Source organism: Vombatus ursinus, unplaced genomic scaffold (genome assembly GCF_900497805.2).
Source record: "Vombatus ursinus unplaced genomic scaffold, bare-nosed wombat genome assembly UNPS02014830.1, whole genome shotgun sequence".
NCBI lineage: Eukaryota > Metazoa > Chordata > Mammalia > Diprotodontia > Vombatidae > Vombatus > Vombatus ursinus.
Window position 1 is genome coordinate 29,155,297 of NW_020954608.1, and position 24,368 is coordinate 29,179,664.

General features: G+C 40.7%; 1 protein-coding gene across 1 annotated transcript in view; it reads left to right on the forward strand.

Moving 5' to 3' along the window:
* Positions 1-817: 817 nt before the first annotated feature.
* The window catches only part of CCDC3 (coiled-coil domain containing 3), a 109,543-nt gene continuing 85,992 nt past the window's right edge, over positions 818-24,368 (forward strand). Inside the window, exons 1-2 of the mRNA XM_027838792.1 lie at positions 818-1,615; positions 5,051-5,225. Of these exons, the coding sequence (XP_027694593.1) occupies positions 1,239-1,615; positions 5,051-5,225 (552 nt within the window). The 5' untranslated portion in view covers positions 818-1,238. The remainder of the gene's footprint in view (positions 1,616-5,050; positions 5,226-24,368) is intronic.

A 24,368-nucleotide genomic window follows, 5' to 3' on the forward strand; every position in this document is an offset into this window, starting at 1 on the left:
GTGTGTGTGTGTGTGTGTGTGTGTGTGTGTGTGTGTGTGTGTGTGTGTTGGGGGAGAGGGGAATACTGACAGAATTTACATTATTTTCTGTTTAGAGCTGTGCTCTCCATTAACTACTTAGTCTAACATGTTTTTCTTGAGAAAGGCATTTACATACATGCTTGTCTCCTGCCAGTGGCAAACACTTCTCAGCAGTCCTGAAGTCCACAAATGGCCTTCAGTTTACTCTGGCTTGGTATTGTTGTCGTGGGGGTTCAGGCAGCTGGTATACTTCTCTGGTTACCCTTCCCTGTCTCCTTCCCTCCTACCCTTCTTTCCTTTCTCCCTCCCTTCTCTCCTTCTGCTGGGGGATATAAGAAGAGGAGCTGACAAAAAGTCTTCCAGTAGTTTTGGTACGTTATTCTAAATGATGAAAGTTTGGATAGGTCGAACTCCCGCACAATAGAACAGGGTTGGGCTGCCCTCCCGGTTCTCCAATAAGCTCTTTTGCCGGGCTAGCTTCACACCTCCAGCTCTTTTAAAGAAACTATTTGGGGAGCTGAGGCCGACAACCCCAAACTCAAACTCCAGCTGCTGGCGAAACTCTCACTCAACTCATCTCAGAGCCTCTCCTGGGAGCCTCCTAGTGTGGCCCAATATTTGTTCTCCCGCTTTTCTCCCACAAGTATTTGGCAGCTGGTTCGCTTTCTCCGCGGTTCCTCCTCCACCCAGCTTGCGCCCTGTCGTACCCCCGGGGTCGGAGGAAATATAGGCACTGAGGCTACTGCTGCAGCGGGTCTGCTTTTTCCCCACCCCTCTCTCTCAGCCCACGCCCCCAGAAAAGTCACGGAGAAGAGGAGGCGGGGTAGCCAGGTCCTGGCGACCCTTTTAAAGCGATAGGACAGGGGATGGACTGCGTTAAGGCGGAGCGACTCCTGCGGAGAGTAGAGGGGCCAGCTCAGTGGATTGAAGGAGAAAGAGCAAGGAAACGAGCAAGACTCGTAGTCAGAACCCGTCCAGCTGTGGGCTCAGCCGCCGTGGCTCTGGCCAAAGAGGGCTAGCGCGAACCCCTCCTTTCTCCAGTCTGGGCCAGCCGCACGCTCCCTCTGCCCTGTCCTCCCTGGTCCCCACCATGCGCACAGGCTAGCATGTCCACTGTCAGTTAAACCTGCGCCTGAGGAAAGGGGCAAGCGGAGAGCGGGAGTTGGGGAAACTTTGGGAAGCAGGGAGCGCGTGGTGTAGGCGCTCCCACCACCACGATGCTGCCCACCCTGCTCCTCGCCTTGGTCTGCCTGGGCGACCAGCTCAGCCCGAGCCTGGGCTGCCAGCTGCCGTCCGACTGGAGACCCCTGAGCGAGAGCTGCCGGGCGGAGCTGGCCGAAATCATCGTGTACGCCAAGGTGCTGGCGCTGCACCAGGAGATGTACAGCCTGTACAACTACCTGCCGTGGCAGTACGAAGCCGCGTCCGAGGGAGGGCTCTTCTATTCCGCCGAGATCGAGATGCTGTGCGACCAGGCGTGGGGAAGCATGCTGGAGGTGCCCGCAGGCTCCAGGCTCAACCTCACTGGCCTGGGCTATTTCTCCTGCCACTCCCATACCGTGGTGCAAGATTACTCCTACTTCTTCTTCCTCAGGTGAGCGGAGCGCCTCCCACGCAGCCGGCAGGACACTGCCCCGGTGATTGCTTGTCTGCTTGTGAGGATGTGTGTGCTCTACGCGCAGGTTCTCATTAACAGGACCTCACACTACTCTTTTTCACTTTTGGATAGACCCACGTGGACACGCATAACCTACATGGACAACACAAGTGCGCTCTCTCTCTCTCTCTCTCACTCACTCACTTTCACTCTCACACTCACTCACACTCACTCTCACTTTCTCTCTCTCTCTCTCTCTCACACACACACACACACACACACACACACACCTACATCATTTTCACCAAGATCTTTGCCAATGAGCCAAAGGAATAATGGAAGGGGTGAAATTATATCTACAATTCTGCTCTTCCCAAGAGTTTGAAGGATTTACCAGTTAACTTATTTCTTACAAGCATTTTTTGTTAGTTTGTTTGTTTTTGGCGAGGCAATTGGGGTTAAGTGACTTGCCCAGGGTCACACAGCTAGTAAGTGTCAAGTGTTTGAGGTCAAATTTGAACTCAGGTCCTCCTGACTCCAGGGCTGATTCTCTATTCGCTATTGTCTATTCACCTAGCTGCCCCTCTAACCAGCTTTTTAACTGTGTCCTTAGTCAAGTCACTTACTTTCCCTAGGCCTCAATTTCCTCATCTCTAAAATGAAGAGATTAAACTAGACAATCTCTAAGGTCCTCTGGGACAAGTCTGTGGGAGTAACAACCAGCTCTGCAGGGAAAAAAAGTGTTCGGGACACACTTAAAAGTTTAATCTTCCTTATTAACACTTTTTCTTTCACTTTCTTAAGCCCAGACAATCAACAAAGTAATAAATCAAGCTCTGATTTGGAGCATTTGTGATTTTCGAGGCGTAAATACTCATTGAAAATTTAACAATGGAAGACTCAGCTGACTCAAGTACACTCCAACTTCCAGGTCTAGAACTATAACCATGTTCATAATAATAGCTAACATTTATATAGTGCTTTAAGGAGCACTTTACAAGTATGGTTTCATTTGATCCTTACAAAAACCCTCTGAAATGGGTGCTATTATTATCCCCATTTTACTGACAGGGCAAGGTAACTGAGTTTGAGAGAGGTTAAATGAGTTGCCCAGGGTCATACAGCTACTAAGTATTTGGAGTAGGATTACAAACTGGGTCTTGCTGACTTTTAAATCCATCAGCCTACAAATAACCTACAATGAGAGCTATGGGAGAAGGCATCAAGGTGCACTCTAAACTGAAATGGTTGTCTGAATTCTCCAGTATACAGCCAGGCTCTTACCAGATTTCATTGCTCTACTTATGGGGCTGAGGGGACTCTGTACTCTAGAGGAGAGTGGGCCAGTCTTGAAGTCAGGAAAATTTAGATTCCTATTCTGCCTTTGATGTAGTAGCTGTTGGACCATGGGCTAGTCACTTTTGATGACCTAGACAACTAAGAAACTACTCTTCATGTTAAAATTGTATTGTCCCCCACCATCACACGATTGCTACATAAATGTGTGTATGTGTTGTTCCTCTCCCTGTTAGAATATAAATCCTCAAGAACAGGGACTATTCTTTATTGAATCTGTCTACTTAGCACCTAGCACTGAGCCTGATACATATTAGGTGCTTAATAAATGCATATTAAGTTGTATGGAGTTGCCTACCTGCTCTAGTGGAGGGAATTTTCATTTTGATAGTCCCTGTGAGTCTAGAGGAAAAAAATTGACAAGCTGTACATAGTTATTTGCATGCTGTTCCCCCTCCCCCATTAGATTGTGAGCTCTTCAAGGGTAGGAATTGACTTTTACCTTTCTTTGTATCTCCAGTGCTTGGTGCCATGCCTGGTGCATAGTAGGTGCTTAATAAATGTGTATTGACTGATTTCAACAAACATCAAGAGTCCGCTCTTCAAGGCAGCATGAGTTCTGTAAAAAAAAAAAAAAAAGTCACCCTTGATTCCAGCCTTCTGAAATCTTATAAAGTTCTCTAAAAATTATTCATCAGTCTATAAGAATAAAGCAAATGTTCGTGACCATTGTGTCTCATACTTCTTCTAGAGTCAAAGACTTAGGAGGTAGACTAGCAATTGAAATTCTCTGGTTTTATGTGATTTAAATTGGGAGGAGGGAATTGGTAAAATAATACATTATCTCATTTGATCCTCACTACAACCCTATGAAGTAGATGCTTTTATTATCTGCATTTTACAGATGAGGAAACTGAGGCATGGAGGTTAAGTGGCCTGCCCCTAGTCACACTAGTAGGTGTGAACTCATGTGGAACTCAAGTCTTCCTGATTCCAAGTACAATGCTCTGGACTGTTTGAGAAAAGAATCTGTTTGAGAATCACCAAAATGCTTTTGAAAATAACTTATAGATTAAAGTTGTGAGCCAATAAAACCAAACTCAAGGCTGTTAGTAATAATTACAATACTGACATAGCAATGTAGTATATAATACAAAATATTTGGTACTGACTGCAACCAGTGTCTATAGATAACTTATTAACTCCCCGGACTTCAGCATCTTTCTGAGAATGGAGACACTAAAGTGCCCCCACATTGAGCTTGCTGCAACACATGTTTTCCACATCTAAGCCAGAATTTCTAAGTTTAGAATACAGCATGTCATGGTTCTGGCTTGAATTGTTTCTCTAGACTAAGTAAAATTTCTCAGGAGTGCCAACAAAGACTGAGAGAGCACATTTCTCATTATAGAGACACTTTAATTGTCTATGATTTTTTATTAAGAGAAAAAACACAAATAGGGCCCATCTGAAACAAAGAAAAATGAAAACCCATTTTCAAACTAGGGGGAATTGCAGACCTATCAGGAAATATTATTTGTTTCCATCTTATTGTGAAATTCAATTTTGTTCAATATTGCTGTGGTAGTCAGCCAACTCTTTCATCTTTTTGCTCTTAAATATTTACAAAAAGTTAGTGCAGAAATACACTAAGTTAAATGCTAGACTGACAGATTCCCATTTCACAGGGCTCCCTTGCCCTGAAGGATGTTAACAGCTGCATACAAATTATTCTTCCTCCTGTTATTCTGAGACCTGTTGAGATTAGAAAAGGCTCTGGTCATTTTCACTAATGTGAAAACTGAATATGTTGATTGATCAATGAACCCTGCCTTCACTTTGGTCTAGACTGTGGTCTTCCTTCTCTGTAGTGTTATTTTTTATTCTTAATAGACTGTTATCTCTACTGCAAACTTCTTATCTTATGCTTCACGGAACCACAACAGTCAAACAAACTGCAGGAATTAAAGTCTCTTGGGAGACTTCTAAACTTAAAAATATTTACTTTCTGCCTCATTTATCAGTATGCTTCTTTTGGAACCCTCAAAGATAGAAGGTTGCTATGGCTTCTGTAAAACTGTAGTATCCAATGAGAGTTCAGTTCAGATCTCTGGTTTTGTTTTGCTTTTGCTTCAGGATGGATGACAATTATAATCTCTTGCCTCATGGAGTCAATTTCCAGGATGCCATCTTTCCAGACACTCAAGAGAACAGAAGAATGTTTTCCAGTCTCTTCCAGTTTTCCAACTGTACTCATGGACAGCAGCCTGCAACTTTCTCCAGTGACTGGGAGATTCAGGAGGACAACAGGGTAAGAATCTGTCCAATTTCATAGAACATCAAAACAATAGAGCAGATACAGTCTTTAATTGCTTTTCTTGACCAGAAATTTAAGGGACATGATGGTCAGACCAAGGGAGATTTTGTAACTCTCTTGTAACTCCTGTCCTTCTAGGAAATTATTTTCAAAGGTGTCATTTCTTGGCTTGTGGTTTTAGAGACCTCTGGAGTCTTCCCACAGAGTTTAGTTAGGAAGAAACAGTTACTGGAATTGGAATATCTAGTATAACGTATGGATTGTAAGAGGTTTACTGGAGGATAAGAAGGGATGGGAGAAGTTCTTGGCAGGAGTGAAATAACAGGACTAGGATTATTAGAGCTGGAACATTTCTATACACCATATGGCAAAAAAAATTCTAGCAGTAAGATGTGAGGGGATGATAAAAAGAAATACCACCTCCCTATTTATATAGATAACCAAACCATCAATAAAGTTTGAGATAATTGATATTCAAAAGCAATGACTTTCAAGTAATTTTCCTAATTCAAATTTCTTACTGCATCACTCAGTAATTCAGAAATCTTCCCAATGCTTATTGAATGAAATGTAAATTTTTGGGATCATTCAGGTCCTTCATTATCTGGCTCCAACTTACCTGTCCAGCTTTGTTTTTTTTCTCATTATTCTCATTTATGTACTCTTGTTTGACATTCAAAATCCCTCATAACCTAGCCCCTTCCTACCTATCCAGTCTCCTTAAACCTTACTCCCTGACACATATTCTTTGATCCAATGATGCTGGCCTTTTGCCTGTTACATGAACAAGACACTTTTCTCTGCTCTGAGCATTTTCTCTGGCTGTCCCCAATGCTTGCAATACTCTCTTTCCTCAGCTTTGCCTCTTGACTTCCTTAGCTTCCTTTAAGCCCCAACTGAAATTCCATTTTTTTTAACAGGAAACTTTTCCCAACCCCTCTTAATTCTAGTGCCTTCTCCTTATTAACTATTTCCTATTTATCCTTTCTATAGCTTGTTTGTATGTGTTTGTTTGCATGTTGTCTCTCCCATGAGTCCTTTGAAAGCAGAGACTGTCTTATATAACCCTAGCACTTAGTACAGTGCCTTGTACACAGGAGACATTTAATAAATGTTTATTGATTGATTGGGCAAATTGGAATACTCAGTGTTACCTAATCTCTTCCTGTCTTCCCTCTTTTGGGAGGCATTTGTCCATACTAGAATCCTATGCTTATAACAGACTTTCTCCAATCAATCCACAAAAATTTATCAAGTGCTTACTATATGCTGTATATACTATTTGTGTGTATGTATCTTATGTATATAGGCGTGTTTGTGTGTGTGTGTGTGTATAAAAACACACACACACACACACACACTCACAAAGACAAAAGGGGAAAAAAGACCCTACCTTCAAAGTACTTACATTCTAATGAGGGAGACAACATATCCATCAGTCCAAAGAGTAGGTGAAAGAGAGGAAGGTACTGGTAGCTAAGGTAATTGAAAAAGCCACCTGCAAAAGTTGGCTGTTTGTGCTGAGTCTTAAAGGAAGCTAGCTCTGGCTTCTAAGAGCTGAAGTTTAGGAGGGAGAACATTCCAGGAAAGGAGTAAGACACAGAGATGGGAGAGGAAGTGTCATGTATGAGGAAAGCATGGAGGTCACTGTGGCTGGACCACAGAGTACGTAGAAGACTGGGAAGATAGGAAGGGGAAGGTAGAAAGGAAGCACGTGGCCAGAGTTTAAATGTCAAACAGAGCAGTTTATGTTTGATTCTAGTGGGAACAGGATCATATACTTTCTCTTCCCCCAATGACCAGATGGATTTTATTTCCTTCATGAAGCCTTCTTTAATTCCCTCTTGCCTCAAATGTTTCAGGCCACTGATTTGATCTATTTTAATTTATTATAGCTACTTGTGTAAAGGCCTCTTGTCACCCACCAGACTGTAAGCTTTTTGAAGCCTTGGGACTGCCATTTTTTATCTTTAAATCCCTAGCCCAGTGTAAGAATTTATAAAATATTTGTCTAATTGAATTGAATCAGTAGCAAATTTAATACATTTCAAGACTAGGCAAAAAAAATGGCAATAGATTTGGAATAAATCCCTTGCTTGTTTCACATACCACATCTTGGATTACTAACTCTGTAAGGATGCCAGATCTGTTGTACTTACTACTTTGTATGCTGTGAGCTACTTTTGAGTTTCCATTCAACTTGGGCAGTTAATTTGTTTCTCTTCCTGGTTTGTTTTTTTTTTTCTTCTCCCGCTGTACTATCGTTTTAGAAGTCTAGTTTAACCTGGAACTCCAAAGTAAGGAGATTTAGAAGTGCAATTTGCTGGGAAAGTTTCTGCAGAAAGCTTTTGCAAAGTGAACCCATTGCAATGCCCAGCCTTAAACATCAGCTGCACAGTCCTCCCACACCACTGATGTCTTTGCTGTTCCTATCCACATATGAGTAGCCCCACCTGAACCTTGACAAATGGAAACACAATCTCTCTTTCAAAACATTCCAAGATATCAGCAGTGTTACTAAGCTTTTCTCAGTACTTTTCTAGTTCAGTGTCATAGTGTTAATGGGACTTTGGGGGATATTTTTGGCAAGCTAGAGCATTCACCGAATTTATTGGCAAGTTTTTCTTCAGTTTAGCCAAGAACTTTTCTTTCTTCTCTTCTCTCCTGCTGTTCAGTGCAACAGTCAAAACAGAGATATATATATTTTCCCTCTCTCTGCATGACTGTCCACTGAGACCAGGACCCAGTCTGACCTTTAAAAGAACAAAAATATTTGAGCCACATGAATCTAGTAAAGTGTGATGGAGTTAGATTGAGGATCTGTGAGATTCCAATTGATGTTAATCACTTTCTTTGCACTCTGGGTGATGGCCTTTGGGCTGTGGTAGTAGATGTGTCTTTGTTGCCAAAATGAAGATGGAAGAATCATATTTAGATACAGAGAATTCTGTAATATCGAAGAAAGAGCTTTGTATTGTACAGGTCCACACCTTGAACCAAGGAGAACCTGTACTGATCAGAATGTAGCCTGGGACAGTCATGGGGATAGATAGGATTGATGCAATTCAGACTCTTAGTAAAGCATTGTGCTACGTTTTGTGTAAGAGGTAAAGATAAGATTATCCTTATGGAGCATACAGTCTTATAGGGGAAATGAAACAAACATAGGATATAATAATGCACATCTATGGCAAAGTGCATCAGAAAAGCAGACTTGAAAGGATTCCCCCCCCTTAGGGGGGAAATTATTATCTAGAGAGATGTTCTAGGCTGGGCCGAACTCAGGCTAGTCCCTGGTAATTTTGGTTTGATATTGGAACAAAATGAGAGGCTCATAGGTCATTCAACAGTTATTTAAAGGAGATTTGCTCAGCCATAGCAGGAGGATCCTCATGGCATGGAGGGAACTTTGAATAGATTCAACTGAGCAAAGCTCCCATTGACTAAAATTCACCAGCCAAGCATCTGGGAGGGCACTGGCACTTCTTGTGGCTGCTTTATACATTCAGAAGTGATGCCAATAGCCTAAGCTTTTTTTTTTCCCTGAACCTAACGAATCTCAAGAAATATCTCAATACTTGTCAAGGAAAATTTAGCCTAACCTGTATGGGGAGAGAAGTTAGGATATTGCTCCGTCCACAAGAGAGGAGCAGAAAAGGTTTCAGGTAGGCGATGGCATTTCAGTTAGACTTTAAAGGATTTGCATAAGGCTATACCAGCAGAGCATAAATTCTAGCAGGTCCAACCACATCATCTCCATATTTAATAAATTTCATAGGCTTTCTATCACCTCCAAGACCAAATACAAAATCCTCTGTCATTCAAAGACCTTCATAACCCACTTCCCTCTCCTTTCCAGTCTTCTTAACACCTTAAACATACTGCTTTATCCACTGGTCCTCTTGTTGTTCCATGAACAAGACCCTTTATCTCTTGGCTCTGGACATTTTTCTGGCTGTCTCTCTTCATCTCTGCCTTCTGGCTTCTCTGGCTTCCTTTAAGTCCTAATTAAAATCCTATCTTCTATAGGAAGCCTTTCCCAAACCCTTTTAAAACCTAATACCTTCACTCTGTTGGTTATTTCCTATTTTTCTGAGTATAGCTTGTTTGTACACTTTCCTTTGCTTACTGTCTCCCTCATTAGATTGGGAGCTCCTTGAGGGCATGGATTGTTGTTGGCCTTTCTTTGTATGCCCAGCTCTTAACACTGTCTGGCACATAATAGGTGCTAAATAAATGCTTATTGACTGACTGAGAATCTAGTGAGTACATTGCTGGAAATGGGCTGTGCCTGCTGATTGAGGACCCAAAAGGGCAGCTAGGTGGATAGGGCCCTGGGCCTGAAATCAGGAAAACTTAGCTCCCTGAGTTAAAATCTGGCCTAAGACACTAACTAGCCAAGTGACTCTGGGCAAGTCACTTCACCCTGTTTGCCTCAGTTTCCTCATCTGTAAGATGAGCCAGAGAAGGAAATTGCAAACCACTCAAGCATCTTTGCCAAGAAAACTCCAAATGGAGTCACAAAGAATTAGACATGACCAAAATGACTTAACAACTAATCATCAACCAAAAAAAAAAAAAGACCACTAGGTAATACATTATTTGACCTCAGGTGGGGAGGGGAAAACATTCTAGACATGGGGAATAGTATGAGCAAAGGCTCACACCAAAGGTGGGAAAGTTCAGGATATGTTTAGGAGATAGGGAGTGGTCCAGCTTAGCTGTAGCATAGCATGCCGAGGTGAGAATAATGAGATTAACCAAGAATCAGTGGTCAATTGGGAGGTCGAGTAGGAAGGAAGTGCCTTACAATGCTACCAGTTTTCTGGGTTTATAAGTGCTTTGTGTTTTGGGGAGTCCAATGTAATAGAATTTTAGAGCAGGAAGAGATATTGGAACTCATCTAGTTCAACTCTTTTCAGTTGTACAGCAGAGAAGCTGTGTGACTTGCTACAGGTCATATAACTAGTTAGTTGAAGAGCTCAAACTAGCAGTGGAATGGGCAGCAAGGTGGTACCATAGTGCACAGCACCAGGCCTGGAGTTGGGAAGACTCATCTCTCTGAGTTCAAATCTGGCCTCAGACACTTACTAGCTGTGTGACCCTGGGCAAGTCGCTTAACCCTGCTTGCCTCAGTTTCCTCATCTGTAAGATGATCTGGAGAAGGAAATGGCAAACCATTCCAGTGTCCCTGCCAAGAAAGCCCCAAAAAGGGTCACAAAGAGTTGGACATGACCAAAATGACCCAACAACAACAAGAAGTAGAACCAGAAAAACCAGGTCTCTTCAAGACTATTCTAATTGTTATGACTGGATTTTAAAAAACCCTTATTTTTAGCCTAAATAACATCCCTTGCTGACAGTGGTAACCCTAGTCACCATAGAGTCCCATTGTAATTTAGTATCTATGATGGTTCGAATAGCTATCACCTTTTGGGATAGAATGGGGATGGAAAGGAGATTCATCAGCTTATTTTAACATTCATTTACCCCCATACTCTTTTCTTGTCCCCTCATCAGGACTTCTGCAATCTTTTATACTGTCATTTTTTTCCTTTTAAGTATCATAATTCAGAGTGGATCTCTGTGGCCATCAATTCCAACCTGTATGAGAGAAGAGGAAGGAAATAAACATATATATATAGCACCTACTAGCTCAGCACAGAGCCTGTGCTTAGAGCTTTACAAATGTCTTTTTTGAGTCTCACAACAACTCTGGAAGGTAGTTGTGTTATTATCATGTTACAGATGAGGACATTGAGGGATCGAACAAGCGTTTGTTAGCATTGACGATTTGCCAGGCGCTTTACAAATATTATCTCATTTGATCCTTATGATAACCCTGGAAATAGGTTAGTTATTATCCCCCATTTTACAGTTGAGGAAACGGAGGCAAACAGTGGTTAAATGACTTGCCCAAGTGCCTGAGGCTGGATTTGAACTCTGCTCTTCCTGATTCCAGGCCCAGCACTCTATCCGCTTTGACACTTAGCTGAAAAATAATCTACAGCATGCTAGACCAGTAAGTCTATCAGTCAACAGACATTTATTAAGTGCCTTCTATGTGCCAGGCACTGTGCTAAGCATTGGAGAAACAAAGAAAGACCAGAGACAAGTGGTTTTTACAGCTTTTGTTTTTGAAGACTTCATATGAGGAGTAACCTCCCAAGTTTTTCACTTTTCTTTGAGAAGAAAGAAAAGAAGGATATGCTTTACTTTCTGAGCATGTAACTATTTGTTTTTTTTTTTTTTCTGAACCTGTGAGTCCCTCAATGGATGGAGCTCCTAGCATGGAAGCTCCCTTAACATCTTAGAGAACTGTCTTAGGGTACTGAAAAGTTAAGTGATTTGTCTGTGCTAGAGGAGCTACTATATTTCAGAGTCAGGACCAACCCAGACCAGTCTTCTAGCCATTATATCATACTGTCTTTCCTGGAAATCATGCCGTGCATCATCCTAGCTCAGGCATCAAGGTGTTGCAGTGGATAGAGTGTTGGCCTTAGAATCAGGAAGACCCAAGTTAAAATCCTACCTCAGATACTAACTGTTTAATAGCTAACATTTTATAGTGCTTACTATGTGCTAGGCACTTTGCTAAGCCCATTACAATTATTACCTCATTTGATCCTCACAACAACCCTGAGAGGGTAGGTGCTATTATTACCCCTTTTTATGGATGAGGAAACTGAGGCAAATAGGGTTAAGTGACTTGCCCAGGGTCTCACAGCTAGTGAGTCTCTGAGACTGAATTTGAACTCAGGTTTTCTTGAGTCCAGGCTCTATCCACTACACCAGATAGCTGATCATGATGACTGTGAACAAGTCACTTAACCTCTCTCCTCTGTAAAATGGGGATAATAATATTAACTACCTCCCAAGGTTTTTGTGAGGTTCAACTGAAATAGCGTATGTACAGCATTTTGTAAACCGTAAAGTGCTATATAAATGTTAGCTATTATTTTCTTTTATTTGGGGTGGGTGAGTGGGATGGATTAAAGTGCAGGGAAAAATTGAAGAGTAATTATCTCTCCAGGAACAAGACTGATAGGCTAGCCATTACCTACCATTGTAGTCTTATGCCCCTGTAATTCGGCAAGCTGGTCGTGAAATCCTTCTTCTCTGCTTTTTTGGAGTCTTAGAGCTGCAGATGTCATCTTCTCATCATAGCCAGCTCTTTTTATTTAAACTGTATTTCTCCAAAAGAAAATTTTATGTATGGGAAGAGAAAATATCTCTAAGATTCTCAAAAGTTTCAAATGCTCCCATTTTTTTCACTCTGCTTCTCCTCCCCCGCCACCACCACCCCAAAGCTCATTTTCCTCTTCTTTTTCCACTGTGCTCCACCAAACACACAATTCTACACCCTCCTCTGGGAGGAGATGTTCACGGAACTGTCAGAGGATCTCAACAACTCAATAAGCCACAATTCTGGAATGCGGTGGACTCGTCCCCAAACAGCAGCTTTTAGACTGTTTCTCCAGCTGGAGCTGCAAAGCTATTCCAACCATAACTTTCAGTCAAGTAATATGCTGTGATTCCTCTACAGTCAATCAATCATCAGGCATATATTAAGGGCTTGCAACACAAGGGCAGAACCCACAGAGACCTGCCAGAGATCAAGAGAAATCCTAGATGGCAGCTCTAAGCAATCTTCTTCCTTCCCTGAAGATTTCTTTCCACTTCAAAAGAGCTTGCTTGGAAAAATCAGATCCCAGTCTCCAGATTCTGATCTCACAGCTACCAGTAGTTAGTTTGATTACCAGTTCGTTCAATTCATCTGGGGATATTTCATTCCTTTTATTTGTATCTCTAGCATTTTGTACAGTCCCTGGCAAGTAATAGGCACTTAATAAATGATTGATTGACCCTGTGAGCATTTATTAAACACCTGATGTGTCAGTCATTGTGCTGTGCCCAGGGGTTACAAAAAACATGACAGTGCCTGCTCTGAGTTTACCTTGTGACCTCTAAATGAGCATCTTTTTATTCTCCAGCTACTATAGACCTTTAGATCGGGGGTTTAGTGGACCACAAGCTCAATATGAGTAAATAGTTTTACATGGCAAACCAAAAAAAAAGCTAATTACCTTCTTAGGTGGAATCAAGAGACCTATAGTAACCAGGGCTAAGGAAGTGGTAGTCTTATTAAGAGGCAACTTGGTATGCAGTGGATAGAGCACAGGACTTGGAGTCAGGAAGACTCCTCTTAACCAAGATCAAATCTAGCCTTAGACACTAGCTAGCTGTGTGACCCTGGGCAAGTCACTTAACCCTGTTTGTCTCAGTTTCCTCATCTGTAAAATGAGCTAGAGAAGGAAATGGCAAACCACTTCCGTATCTTTGCCAAGAAAACCCCAAATGGGGTCACAAAGAGTCAGACACAGATGAAATGACTAAACAACAAAGTTTTATTAAATCCTGCCATGGTCAGACCATGTATAGGGGTTCAGTTATGGATCCTATATTTTAGGAAGAACATTAATGAGTTGGAGAATATTTGGAGCAGAGAACCAGAATGGTGAAAGGTCTTTAGATCATGCCATCTTTGAGAATATGAAAGACTGATGAAGGAAATAAGCATTTATATAGTGTCTACTATATGCCAGGCATCATGCTGAGTGCTTTTTATCAATATTGTCTCACTTGATCCACTCAACAACCCTGGGAGGTAGGTGCTATTATTATCCCCACTTTATAGCTGAGGAAGTTGAGGCAGAAAAGGTTAAGTGACTTGTTCACGGTCATACAGCTAATAAGTATCAGAGGCCAGATTTGAATTCGGGTCTTCCTGACTCCAGTCCCCATCCTCTATTTGTTGTTCCACTAGCAGCCTGAGAGGAAGTAGGTCTGCTCTGCTTGGCTCCAGAAGGCAGAATTAGGAACAGTGGCTAGAAGTTAATAAGAGGCAAATTTAGGTTTAATATAAAAAAAAATCCTAATGGACTGCTTCAGAAGAAAGTGGATTCTCCCTTCACTGGATGTCTTTAAGCAAAGATGGGATAACTATTTGTTGGTTATGTTGTAAAAGGATTCCTGTTCAGGTACACATTCGATCAGATTGCTTTAGATCAGATGGTTTCCAATCACTACTACTTTGAATTCTGTTTTCTCTCTTCTCTGAGTGGTTCAGGAAACATTGCTTAAGCTTTGATCACTGTTGGGCTCTTGAGGTCTATACAAAGATTGGAAAAAGATATGATTCCTGCCCTCCATATTGCTTCTTCCAGTCAGTCAATGAACATTTATCAAGATCCTACTATGTTCTCTTGAATGACTAAGAGTTGTTAACAGTTCTATAGTGGGTTGAGATGTACAGAGTGATACATTTGTGTGATCTCATTAGATTCTCACGTAGGAATCATTTTGGGACAGTGGCAGAACGAGGGCTCTGGAATCAGAGGACCTGGGTTCAAATCCCACTTTCATCATTTGGTGTCTGTGTGACATTGGACAAGTCCCTTCACATCCCTGGGCCCGAGTGGATAGAGCTATAGCCAGCTGGCATAGTGTATAGAGCACTGGGCTTGGGAGTCAGTAAGACCTGAGTTCAAATCTAGTCTTCGACCCTTACTAACTGTGTGACCCTGTGCAAGTAACTTAACTTCTGTTTGCCTCAGTTTCCTTAACTGTGAAATACAGATAATAATAACACCTACCCTCCAAGGTTGCTGTGAGGATTAAATGAAATAATACTTGTAAAGTGTTTAGCATAGTGCCTGGCATGTAGTAAATGCTTAATGAATACTTGTTGCCTCAATCCTCTCCCTTGCTGTCCTCATCTGTAAAATGAGGGTGTGTATGAGGTGACCTCCAAGATCCTTTCCAGCTCTATGACCCTGATATGGTATGGTGGCAAAGGCACTGATTTTGGAGGAAGAGCATCTGCATTCACACCCCAGTAATGGGCGACATTGGGGAGGTCCCGTAAACTCTTCTGTTTCCTCATCTTAAAATGAAGGAGTTGAACTGGATGGTTTATAAGGCTCCTGTCATCTCTAAATCCCATAATCCTATAAGACTAATAAATATGAGTTACTTACTTATGAATAATTTTGTGGTAGGTATTACAAGTACGTATATTCTATACAAATAATTTGCCTCCCTTTTAAGTATATGTGAATTATGTATTATATATAATATAGTATATGGTAATATACTTAATATATTAGTATATTTTATAGATTAGTATAATTTAATTTCCATTTTACAGGAAATTCCCTTCCCTGCTGTCTCATGCTCAGGCTTTATGTGTCTTTTAAAGAAAAACTTTCACTTGACCTTGCCATTCTCCCAAGCTCTTATTTTGTATTCTTCTCCCTTTCTACCCGTGCTGACTCCATGTCTTCAAGTCCTCTTCATTCCGCAGCCTCTTCCAGTGTAGCTTCTGACCCCACCGTTTGACTGAAACTGCCTTCTTTTTGTCTACGAGTCATCTCTTAAATGGCTACATCTGATGATCTTTCCACAGCTTTCACCCTGCTGGATCTCTTTGCAGACTTTGACTAGACTTGACCATCTTTCTGATGGATAGATTACTTTTTTTCCCTTCAGTTTTCACCAAAGTGCTTTCTCCGTGTTTTCTGTCTGTCTCTGTCTCTCTTTTTCTCTCTCTGTCTTTGCCTGTCTGTCTCTCTCAGTTCTCCTCTTATGTGCTCCTCCTCATTCTCCTTTGCTTGGATCATCATCCCTTTCCTCTGAATTTAGACCCAGGACTCATTCCTGGGCCTTCTTCTCTTCTGTTTCCTCACTCTTTTTGGTGAACTTATATGTTCAACTCTATGTACATGGCATATATATATGTATGTATATATACACATACATATATTATGCACATACACTTATAAACACACACATACCTATCTATCTAGTCTTAGTTCAGAATATCTTATAATGTCTAGTTCCCTTCAAAGCTTAGGTTAGGTATACCCTTCTATTCTATAATTAAAGATCCAGAAGAGACTTTCTTGTATGTCTATTCTACTCTAATTTACTTTTTTCACCTTAAAGACAAGCTAAATTAAAGACTTGGTACATAGAAAATAGTTCTCTATTTCTGGACCTACTGAGGTGACTCTACTTGAGATTGACTTATTCATTTCAGTATTTCATAGTAACTTCCCCTATCAGGCAATATATATACTTTTTAACATTTCATCAAAATTCTTACTGATGCAATTTAAATCAGTCCCATTTTATTCTGTCTGTAGAGGGACATGGTAAATATAAAACTGGTCAGTAACTTCTAGGCAATAACTTCATATTTTAGAGGACATCCTGTTTTCTGTGTAATGATAATAACAATAACAATAATAACCACAATAATCATAATAATGGCTAGCATTTAGGAATTGCAAATTGCTTTACATATATTATTTCACTTGATCCTCTAGATTTTTAATGCAGCTGGAGTATCATTGTAGCAAAAATATCTGTGTAATAAAAAGGTTTCCAAACCCTCTTCTGATAGTCAGCTTATCTCAAGCGATACTCATTGCAATAGAATTCCAGAAAGCTAAAGGATTTTTAGACAGTTCTTTTGGATTTATTATAGTAGCATCTAACATGAAAGCCCAGAGAAGATTTTGAAAGCAGTTTCCCAGTAAGTGATGTGTGAACCCAGAAATGCCCTAAGAGATGGTATCAACATCCAAATGTAGAAGGTTGGTTCTTAGGTCAGGAGCATAGAAATGGAGCAGTAAATATCTGTTGAGTGAATGAATGAATGAACAAATGAAGTAAAATCAAGGGAACAAGAGAGGATGAAACTAGCGTGTTATGGGTGTTCAACAAATATGAATTGATGAGGGCACTAACATATAGTGCCATCTGATGATTTTCCTTTTTGAGATTTGTGACTATCATGTTTTAATAAGATGAACTCCTTCAGGTTTGGGGCAGCTAAGTGTTGCAGTGGATAGAGCACCAGGCCTAGAGTCAGGAAGACCTGAGTTCAAATCTGGCTTCAGACACTTACTAGTTGTATGACCCTGGGCAAATCACTTAACCCTGTTTACCTCAGTTTCCTCATCTGTAAAATTAGCTGGAGAAGGAAATGGCAAACTACTTCAGTATCTTTGCCAAGAAAACTCCAAATGGGGTCATGAAGAGTCAGACATGACTGAAATGACTTAACAACAACTTTCAGGTTAACTTGCTATATATATATATATTCATTATCTAGTGTGGTTGAAAAAAAGACAGAGAATGGCTGAGTTCTCACAGATGCTCCTTTCCCTTGCTTCTTAAGAGAAGCAGCCCACCAGACCAGAGCAACCTTGCTCAGGGGAGCGTTCCAATACTGTTTAGTTACCTTGGAAGTTGGGGCTGCAGAAAAAGACAGGAGATAAGAGAAAGCCCAGAATTGTCATGACATTCACAATGCATATTAGAAAAGAGTTGTAGGGTGAGAATGAGCAATAATACCAGCTTCTGTCTCCAGTGCTTTTGTTAAGTTGCTTGCTTCAAGTAATTCCTTCTTTGTGTTTCATTGTCCTCATCTGGACAAAGAGGTTGTTTATGCTGACCCTCCCTTCCCCCTTTCCAGGAGTCTTGTGATGAGGAATGAGAAGGCAGTAAGATATTTGGCCACAAGGCATGTCATTAAATATAAAATATCTTATCCTCTTTTTGTTCTGGAGTCAGAAAAATGGCTACCATCTGAGCTCCTCCTGTGGATATCTCCAGCTCATGCAATCTTCTCTTGGGAAGGGGAAAAAGATTTTCCTTTATTCCTTATACTATTGTTCCCTTGTCCCTGATTGTGTACACAGAGTTTTGGGGACTAGATGAGTGACTTCAGCTGCCTTCTATCAAAGCATATAGTGAAGTTTTTGCAAAAGTATATGTAAGTTTCTTGTAACTGATAAAAGTTTTTAGAACAAAATGAATTCCAAGCCAGGGAAGGAAATCACTCTACTTTCTCTATTCCTATTATATTCACTAGACACTGGGAGAGCTCTGTCAAATTCAAGAAACCTGGCATTTCCTTTCTTCCTGTTTTTTTCTTAAGTCAGCTATACCATCTAGCATGATCACACCTGCCCCCATGGCCCTGGCTAAACCTATAAACTCTCAGCCCTCTGACAGGGACATCAAATTCAACCTGCTCACTTTGAGTGAGTTGTCATTTTTACTTGTTTAAACTTGTTTAAACCTCCATACCTATTTATATTAACATGTATGATCTTGTGTTTTGAATTTTTAAAAATCAAATTTATAATTCAATTCAAATTTAAAATTCAAATTTTTAAAATTAAATAATGTTCATGGTAATATTACTAATTAACTAATAGATAGGATGCTATCCAGGTTTCTACAGTTATGCTAATACTTGCTTATGGTCTTCTAATAAAGAGAGAATACCAAGGTTATGTGCAATTTGAAGTGGGCAAAAGAAGGAAAAAAGTAAAGCAGTTTTGTATGGGGCCAGATGGTATTCTAGTAGGTGCTTTCTAAGCCTTTGTTTGATCTTGGGAAGGGAGCTCCTGAGGGTTGGCTTTTCCAGGAAGAACCTGGAAGTTCTCTTTCTCTTTGGCTTGGGAAAATCGAGAAGTTTTGTGGTTTGGTTTCCCTACTTTCAAAACAGAGCAGCAGGGCTTATTGGTTGCTTGCCACATAGAGATATATTTAGAGTAAATTTTGAGTATGGCTTGGGACCAATTCTAGGCAAAATTGAAATAAAAAGCATTTTATTTGATCCATGCAAAACTCCTGTGAAGTCATTCCATATTATTACTGCTTTTTTTTTTTAAACAGATAGTTTATAAACTAAGCCCAGGAGTACTTTAAGTCATTTGTCTGAGGTCATATGTATATGCTAAGATTAGAACTTGGGTCTTTTGACTTCCGGTTCAGTCCATTCTCCTTCAATATGTTACTAGATCCATATTCTCCTTGATGTGCGTATTCCCTTCACTGGTACAGATTGCCATCCATCCATGGATTATCATCCTGTGGAATCATTGTCCATTTCCTCCCATAAATCATTAGTGAAGGCTCTACTTGATGTGAGTACCAACTTAATATTTGTTTTGTCTTTTTTTTTTATTTAGGCGATTGGGGTTAAGTGACTTGCCCAGGGTCACACAGCTAGTAAGTGCCAAGTATTTGGTCTGAAGCCAAATTTGAACTTGGGTCCTCCTGACTTCAGGGCTGGTGCTCTATCCACTGCACCATCTAGCTGCCCCTCAACATAATATTTGGATTGACCATTTGTTATCTTTCCCTCTTGATAAATGGACAACTCAAATCTTCATTAGATCACAAGATCCTTGAACAAGGACTGTTTTTCTTTTTGTATTTCTAATACTTAGCACAATGCCTAGCACATAATTGGCACTTAATACATATTTCTAAACTGACTTTTCTGTTCATATGTCCTTGATAATGTCATCTATAGCACATCTCAATGTGATGAAATCATACCCAACACTTTGTGACTCCATTTGGGGTTTTCTTGGCAAAGATACTGGAGTGGTTTGCCATTTCCTTCTCCAGTTCATTTTACGAATAAGGAAACTGAGGCAAACAGGGTTGTGTGACTTGCCCAGGGTCATACAGCTAGTAAGTATCTGAGACTGGATTTGAACTCAGAAAGATTATTCCTTCGGGCTCTAGGCCCACCCCAGCACTTTATCCACTGCTCCACCTAGCTGCTAACAACAATAACAAAGTATTGTAGCCACATGTCTTTCTGTAGCCATTTGTGTAATCTGAAATTTTGATTTTCCTCTTAATATGGAGTTCATGATTTGTTACCTAAGGGGAACTTTATGCGTACTCTACAATGTGGGAGAAAAAGGACTTCTAGGAACCTGGGGCTATGACACATTTACTAGAAATACTTTCCAAGCTTGAGCCTACTTTCCCCTGGATTCTGTATGAAGTGGTAGGAGAATGTCATAGACTCTTGAGGGAAATGTTCTCTATGCCACTTAAGTAAATATCCTTAATTAAACGCTAATTAGGTTTGGATGACCCATTTGATATCAATTCATAATCACAGAGGAAGGATGGAGCACATCAGTGGGGACTTCTGATGTGTAGTTAGAATGACACCCTCCTGGCCCTCAGGGTGAACTCTAAAGCTCTGAAGGGAAGTAGCCAAGTGACCTCAGGAGACCCAACTGGCCAGTGTGAATGGGGTTTGGAAGACTTGCTTTAGAGCATATGCTATAAATATATTAATGCACCTTTATTTCCACAGCGCCTAAAGCACAGATTACTTCTGTCTTTGGCCTTTTGGCCATTTTCCTTGAGGTTTTTTACTTCTTTGCTCTTCCAAACAAATCTTGTTATTGTTTTGTTTAGTTCTATAAAGTAACTCCTGGGCAGTTTGGTTTAATCATTAAATTGGTAGATTAAGTTATATAGTATCATCATTTTTGTTACATATATGTGGTCCAGTCCTGAACAATAAGTTGCTAGTTAAGTGTTGCTTTGTTTCTGTAAAGGGTGTTTTATGATTATATTTATAAGTCCTAAGTGTGCTTTGGTAGGTTAACTCTTGGGCATTTAATAGATTTTATAGTTCTCTCTTTTCCTATTGGGTTCTGTTAATAGCATGCAGAAGGATTATTTTTGTGGCTTTGTTTTGTATCCTGCTTCTTTACTGAACTTTTAGATTATGTATTTTTAATTGAATCTCTGGGATTCTTTTAAGGAAATCATCATCAGTTCATTTAATGAATTAACAGGGAGTTATTGTTTCCTATGTGCCAGGCACTGTCCTAAGCCCTGGGGATACAAAGAAAGGGAAAAGCCAGTCCCTGCATTTTAAGGATCTTACATTTGAATGGAATCATATTTAAATGGTAATCTTATCTTATTAAAATGGATGTACCTTTTAATAACTCAGATCAAAACCCTCCCATAAATTCACCGCTTTGCATGTGTGGGTCTACCCAACATCTTGGAGTCTTTTTTTTACTTTGGATATTGCAAGGATACGAGCAGAAAACACAGGCAACATAATCATCCTTTCTTGCTTTAACTAGGCTATATTTCCTTTTGATGACATTTTTACTCTATTCCTTCTTCAGAATTCTGTATTTATTTTATGTTGCTGTCTGCTCACACCCATAATGTGTATCCCTTCCATACGCTGGCGTGGAGTGACTCTGGATTCTTGAAAGCTGTGTCTTGGAGCCCAAGTTCTGGCAGGTTCTACCACGCTTTCTGGTCCTAGATTTCCTCCATTTGGCAGTTAGAAAAGCTAATGCCGTTTTTTGTTGTTTTGTTAGATAGCCTATGATAAGGATTGATGATAGTCCTACTTTACCCTCTCCTAATGAAACCATTTCTGGAATAGTTTTAGGCACCATATTTTGTTGATGAGATAGAGAACACCAAGAGGAGGGTGACTGAGTTGGTGAGGGGACTGGAACCAATCACTCCCCAGGATTAGCTGAAGGAACTGGGGGTATTTAATCTGAAAACAAAAAAAAAAGAGTAGACTTAGGGAAAAAATAATAGCTCTTTTCTAGAGTTTGAATGACTATCATATGGAAAAGACATTAGCCTTGTCTTCCTTAGCCCCAGTGGGCAAAACCAGGATCTAAAGTGGCACAGCAGTGGATTTAGGCTCAGTGCTTGTTGAGAAGAAAAAAACCAAAGGGAAAAAAAGAGAAAATATAAAGGAAAATTTCCAGCAGTATCAGCTATCCAAAAGTGCAAGGGCTATCTTAGGGGGCAATAGTCTTCTGCACTGAAGATCTTCTAATGAAACCTGTAATTTGGATATTTTGTAGGCATTACTGTTTAGGAATGAGTTTGGCCTGATACAATACAATAAACATTTATTAAGCACCTCCTATGTGCCAGGCACTGTGATAAGTGCTGGGGATACAGGTAAAAGTAAAAAAAGAAAGACAGTTCTTAAACTCAAGGAATTTACAATCTAATGGGGAAAAACAACAAACAAAAGGAATATGGAAAAAGGAGGAGAGAGAATACCAGCGTAGGGACCTGATGATGACGGACTGAAAACCAAACAGGAGAGCTGGTGGGAAGTGAAGAACTGGCTGGGCTTCTGAATCTTCTTTAAATGGGAATGTTGGGAGGAGATTTTGCTCTGCCCTGCAGCCCTCCAAGCAGAGGGGTAGAGGCAACTTGAGGGTCCTGATGAGCTGTGAGTACCCAAACTGATAAAATCTCCATAGTGATAACAACTACAGTAGCTCCTAAATCCTGAGATTATATAATTCTGTAAAATATTGGGTTACTTAGTTCTTCAGAGGCTCAAACCAGACCTCTCTCTTCTCTGTTAGCAAGCTAGGGATGTGTTAGGAGGTGGCATGATTGGGAGGGGAGACATCAGGAAGACTTGGGTGGTAATTTAGAATAGTTACCTCTGATCCCCATGGAGGAAAAGAGATGGGTTGTGCACCAATGACTTAGGTAAAGGGTGGTTTGGGGGTTTGATGCTACTGAACAAATGGCATGGTGGTACCTCCTCTGTCTGAATTAATTGCTCTGCCTGAATATTGTGTAGGGTCTAGTGGAGGAAGGTAGTAACTAGGGAAGGAACTGAATCCAGGATCATATGATGTGGAAGTTTTTGTTTTGTTTTGTTTTGTTTTTTTGGTCAACTCAAGATGGCTGGTGGCTGGGCTTTGGGGCCTTATAAATATGGCAATGTGGTGGGTGTGTCAGTCATGATATCAAAGGGGCTTGGTCAGATCCACTACATGTTCCAGAAGTCCCCTCCAAACCTGAGATTCTATGACTCTATGAAGGCACATAGTTTAAAGGGTAGGATATATGCTGAACAAATGCATGGGTATGTGGCAGAGATGTTTTTGTCACCCACGACGCTGGGTAAGTGCATTTGTAGGAATAGAGCCTCAGAGATCTGACTGTTTGCCTCAGTTTCCTCATCTGTAAAATGAGCTGGAGAAGGAAGTGGCAAACCACTCCAGTATCTTTGCCAAGAAAACCCCAAATCGGGTCATGAAGAGTCAGACATGACTGAGAAACAACTGAACAATGAAACCTCTGACTTAGCAAACACTGATTAACTGCTTGTTGGGGATGTTATAAAGTGGATTTTTACTTAAGTGCGGATTGGATTAGGTGACCTCTGGGGTCCATCTAACTGTGAGAGTCTCTAATTCCGTTTTATCTGGCTTTTCATCTGTTTTAAGCAGCATGTCTTGCCTCAAGGCAAGAGGATAAAGACTGTATATATAGGGTACTCTACACGTGGGCTGACTGACTCAGTTTTCAAAGCTCCTTCCAATCCAGTGATCCTGTGATCTTATCAGACTCTCAGAAAGCAAAACAACTGAATTAAATTCATTTGCACACCTGCCAAGCTGACAAAAAGCCAAGGCCCATGTTTACAGACCTTCAGATCTTCTGATTATCTGCATACATTTTAAGGGTGTGGATAGAAATTGGTTTAAGAATCAAATGCTGATAAATTTTCTTGTGGTTAGGGATTCTTGACCTGGTACCTCACCACTCTGTGTGGTGAAATTATCTGCCCTACAGTCCCTGGCACTGAAGCTCTTCATGTTCCCTTTACCTTAGTCCCACTTAGCTTTCCACTTCTAAAACCTATCCCCCTTCGTATAGGCCTGTCCATCAATTTGGTTTAAACACTGCACCATCCTTTTGCCTGTCTTCATACTCATCTCATCCTGATCAAGGGTGGGCAGAGGGTCAATGGAATCAAGTTGTGGCTGTTACACTTATTACAAGGTGGATGTCGGTAGAAAGTAAATGAATGCATCTCGTATAACTAGAGTATTTATGGCTGTTACAATTAATGGATGCAAAGTGTGTGGTTTGCATATACATGCTACAAATCATGTTAAGGCAGTAATGTTCCTCTATTGCTTTGTAGAAGAAAAGAAGGAAGGAAGCATTTATTAACCACCTACCGCATGCCAGCACTGTGCTAAGTGCTTTACAAACATTTGATCCTCACAACAACCCTGGGAGGCTGACAACAACCCCATTCTGCAGTTGAGGAAACTGAGGCAAACAGAGGTTAAATCTCTTTTACAAAGGGTCACTCAGCTAGTAAGTGTCTGAGGCTGGGTTAACTCCAAGCTCAGTGCTTTATCCAGAAAATGCTTTTGGAAGGAACCAGAAGGCAAAGATGAGGCAGTATGATGTGGTGCAGCGAGTACT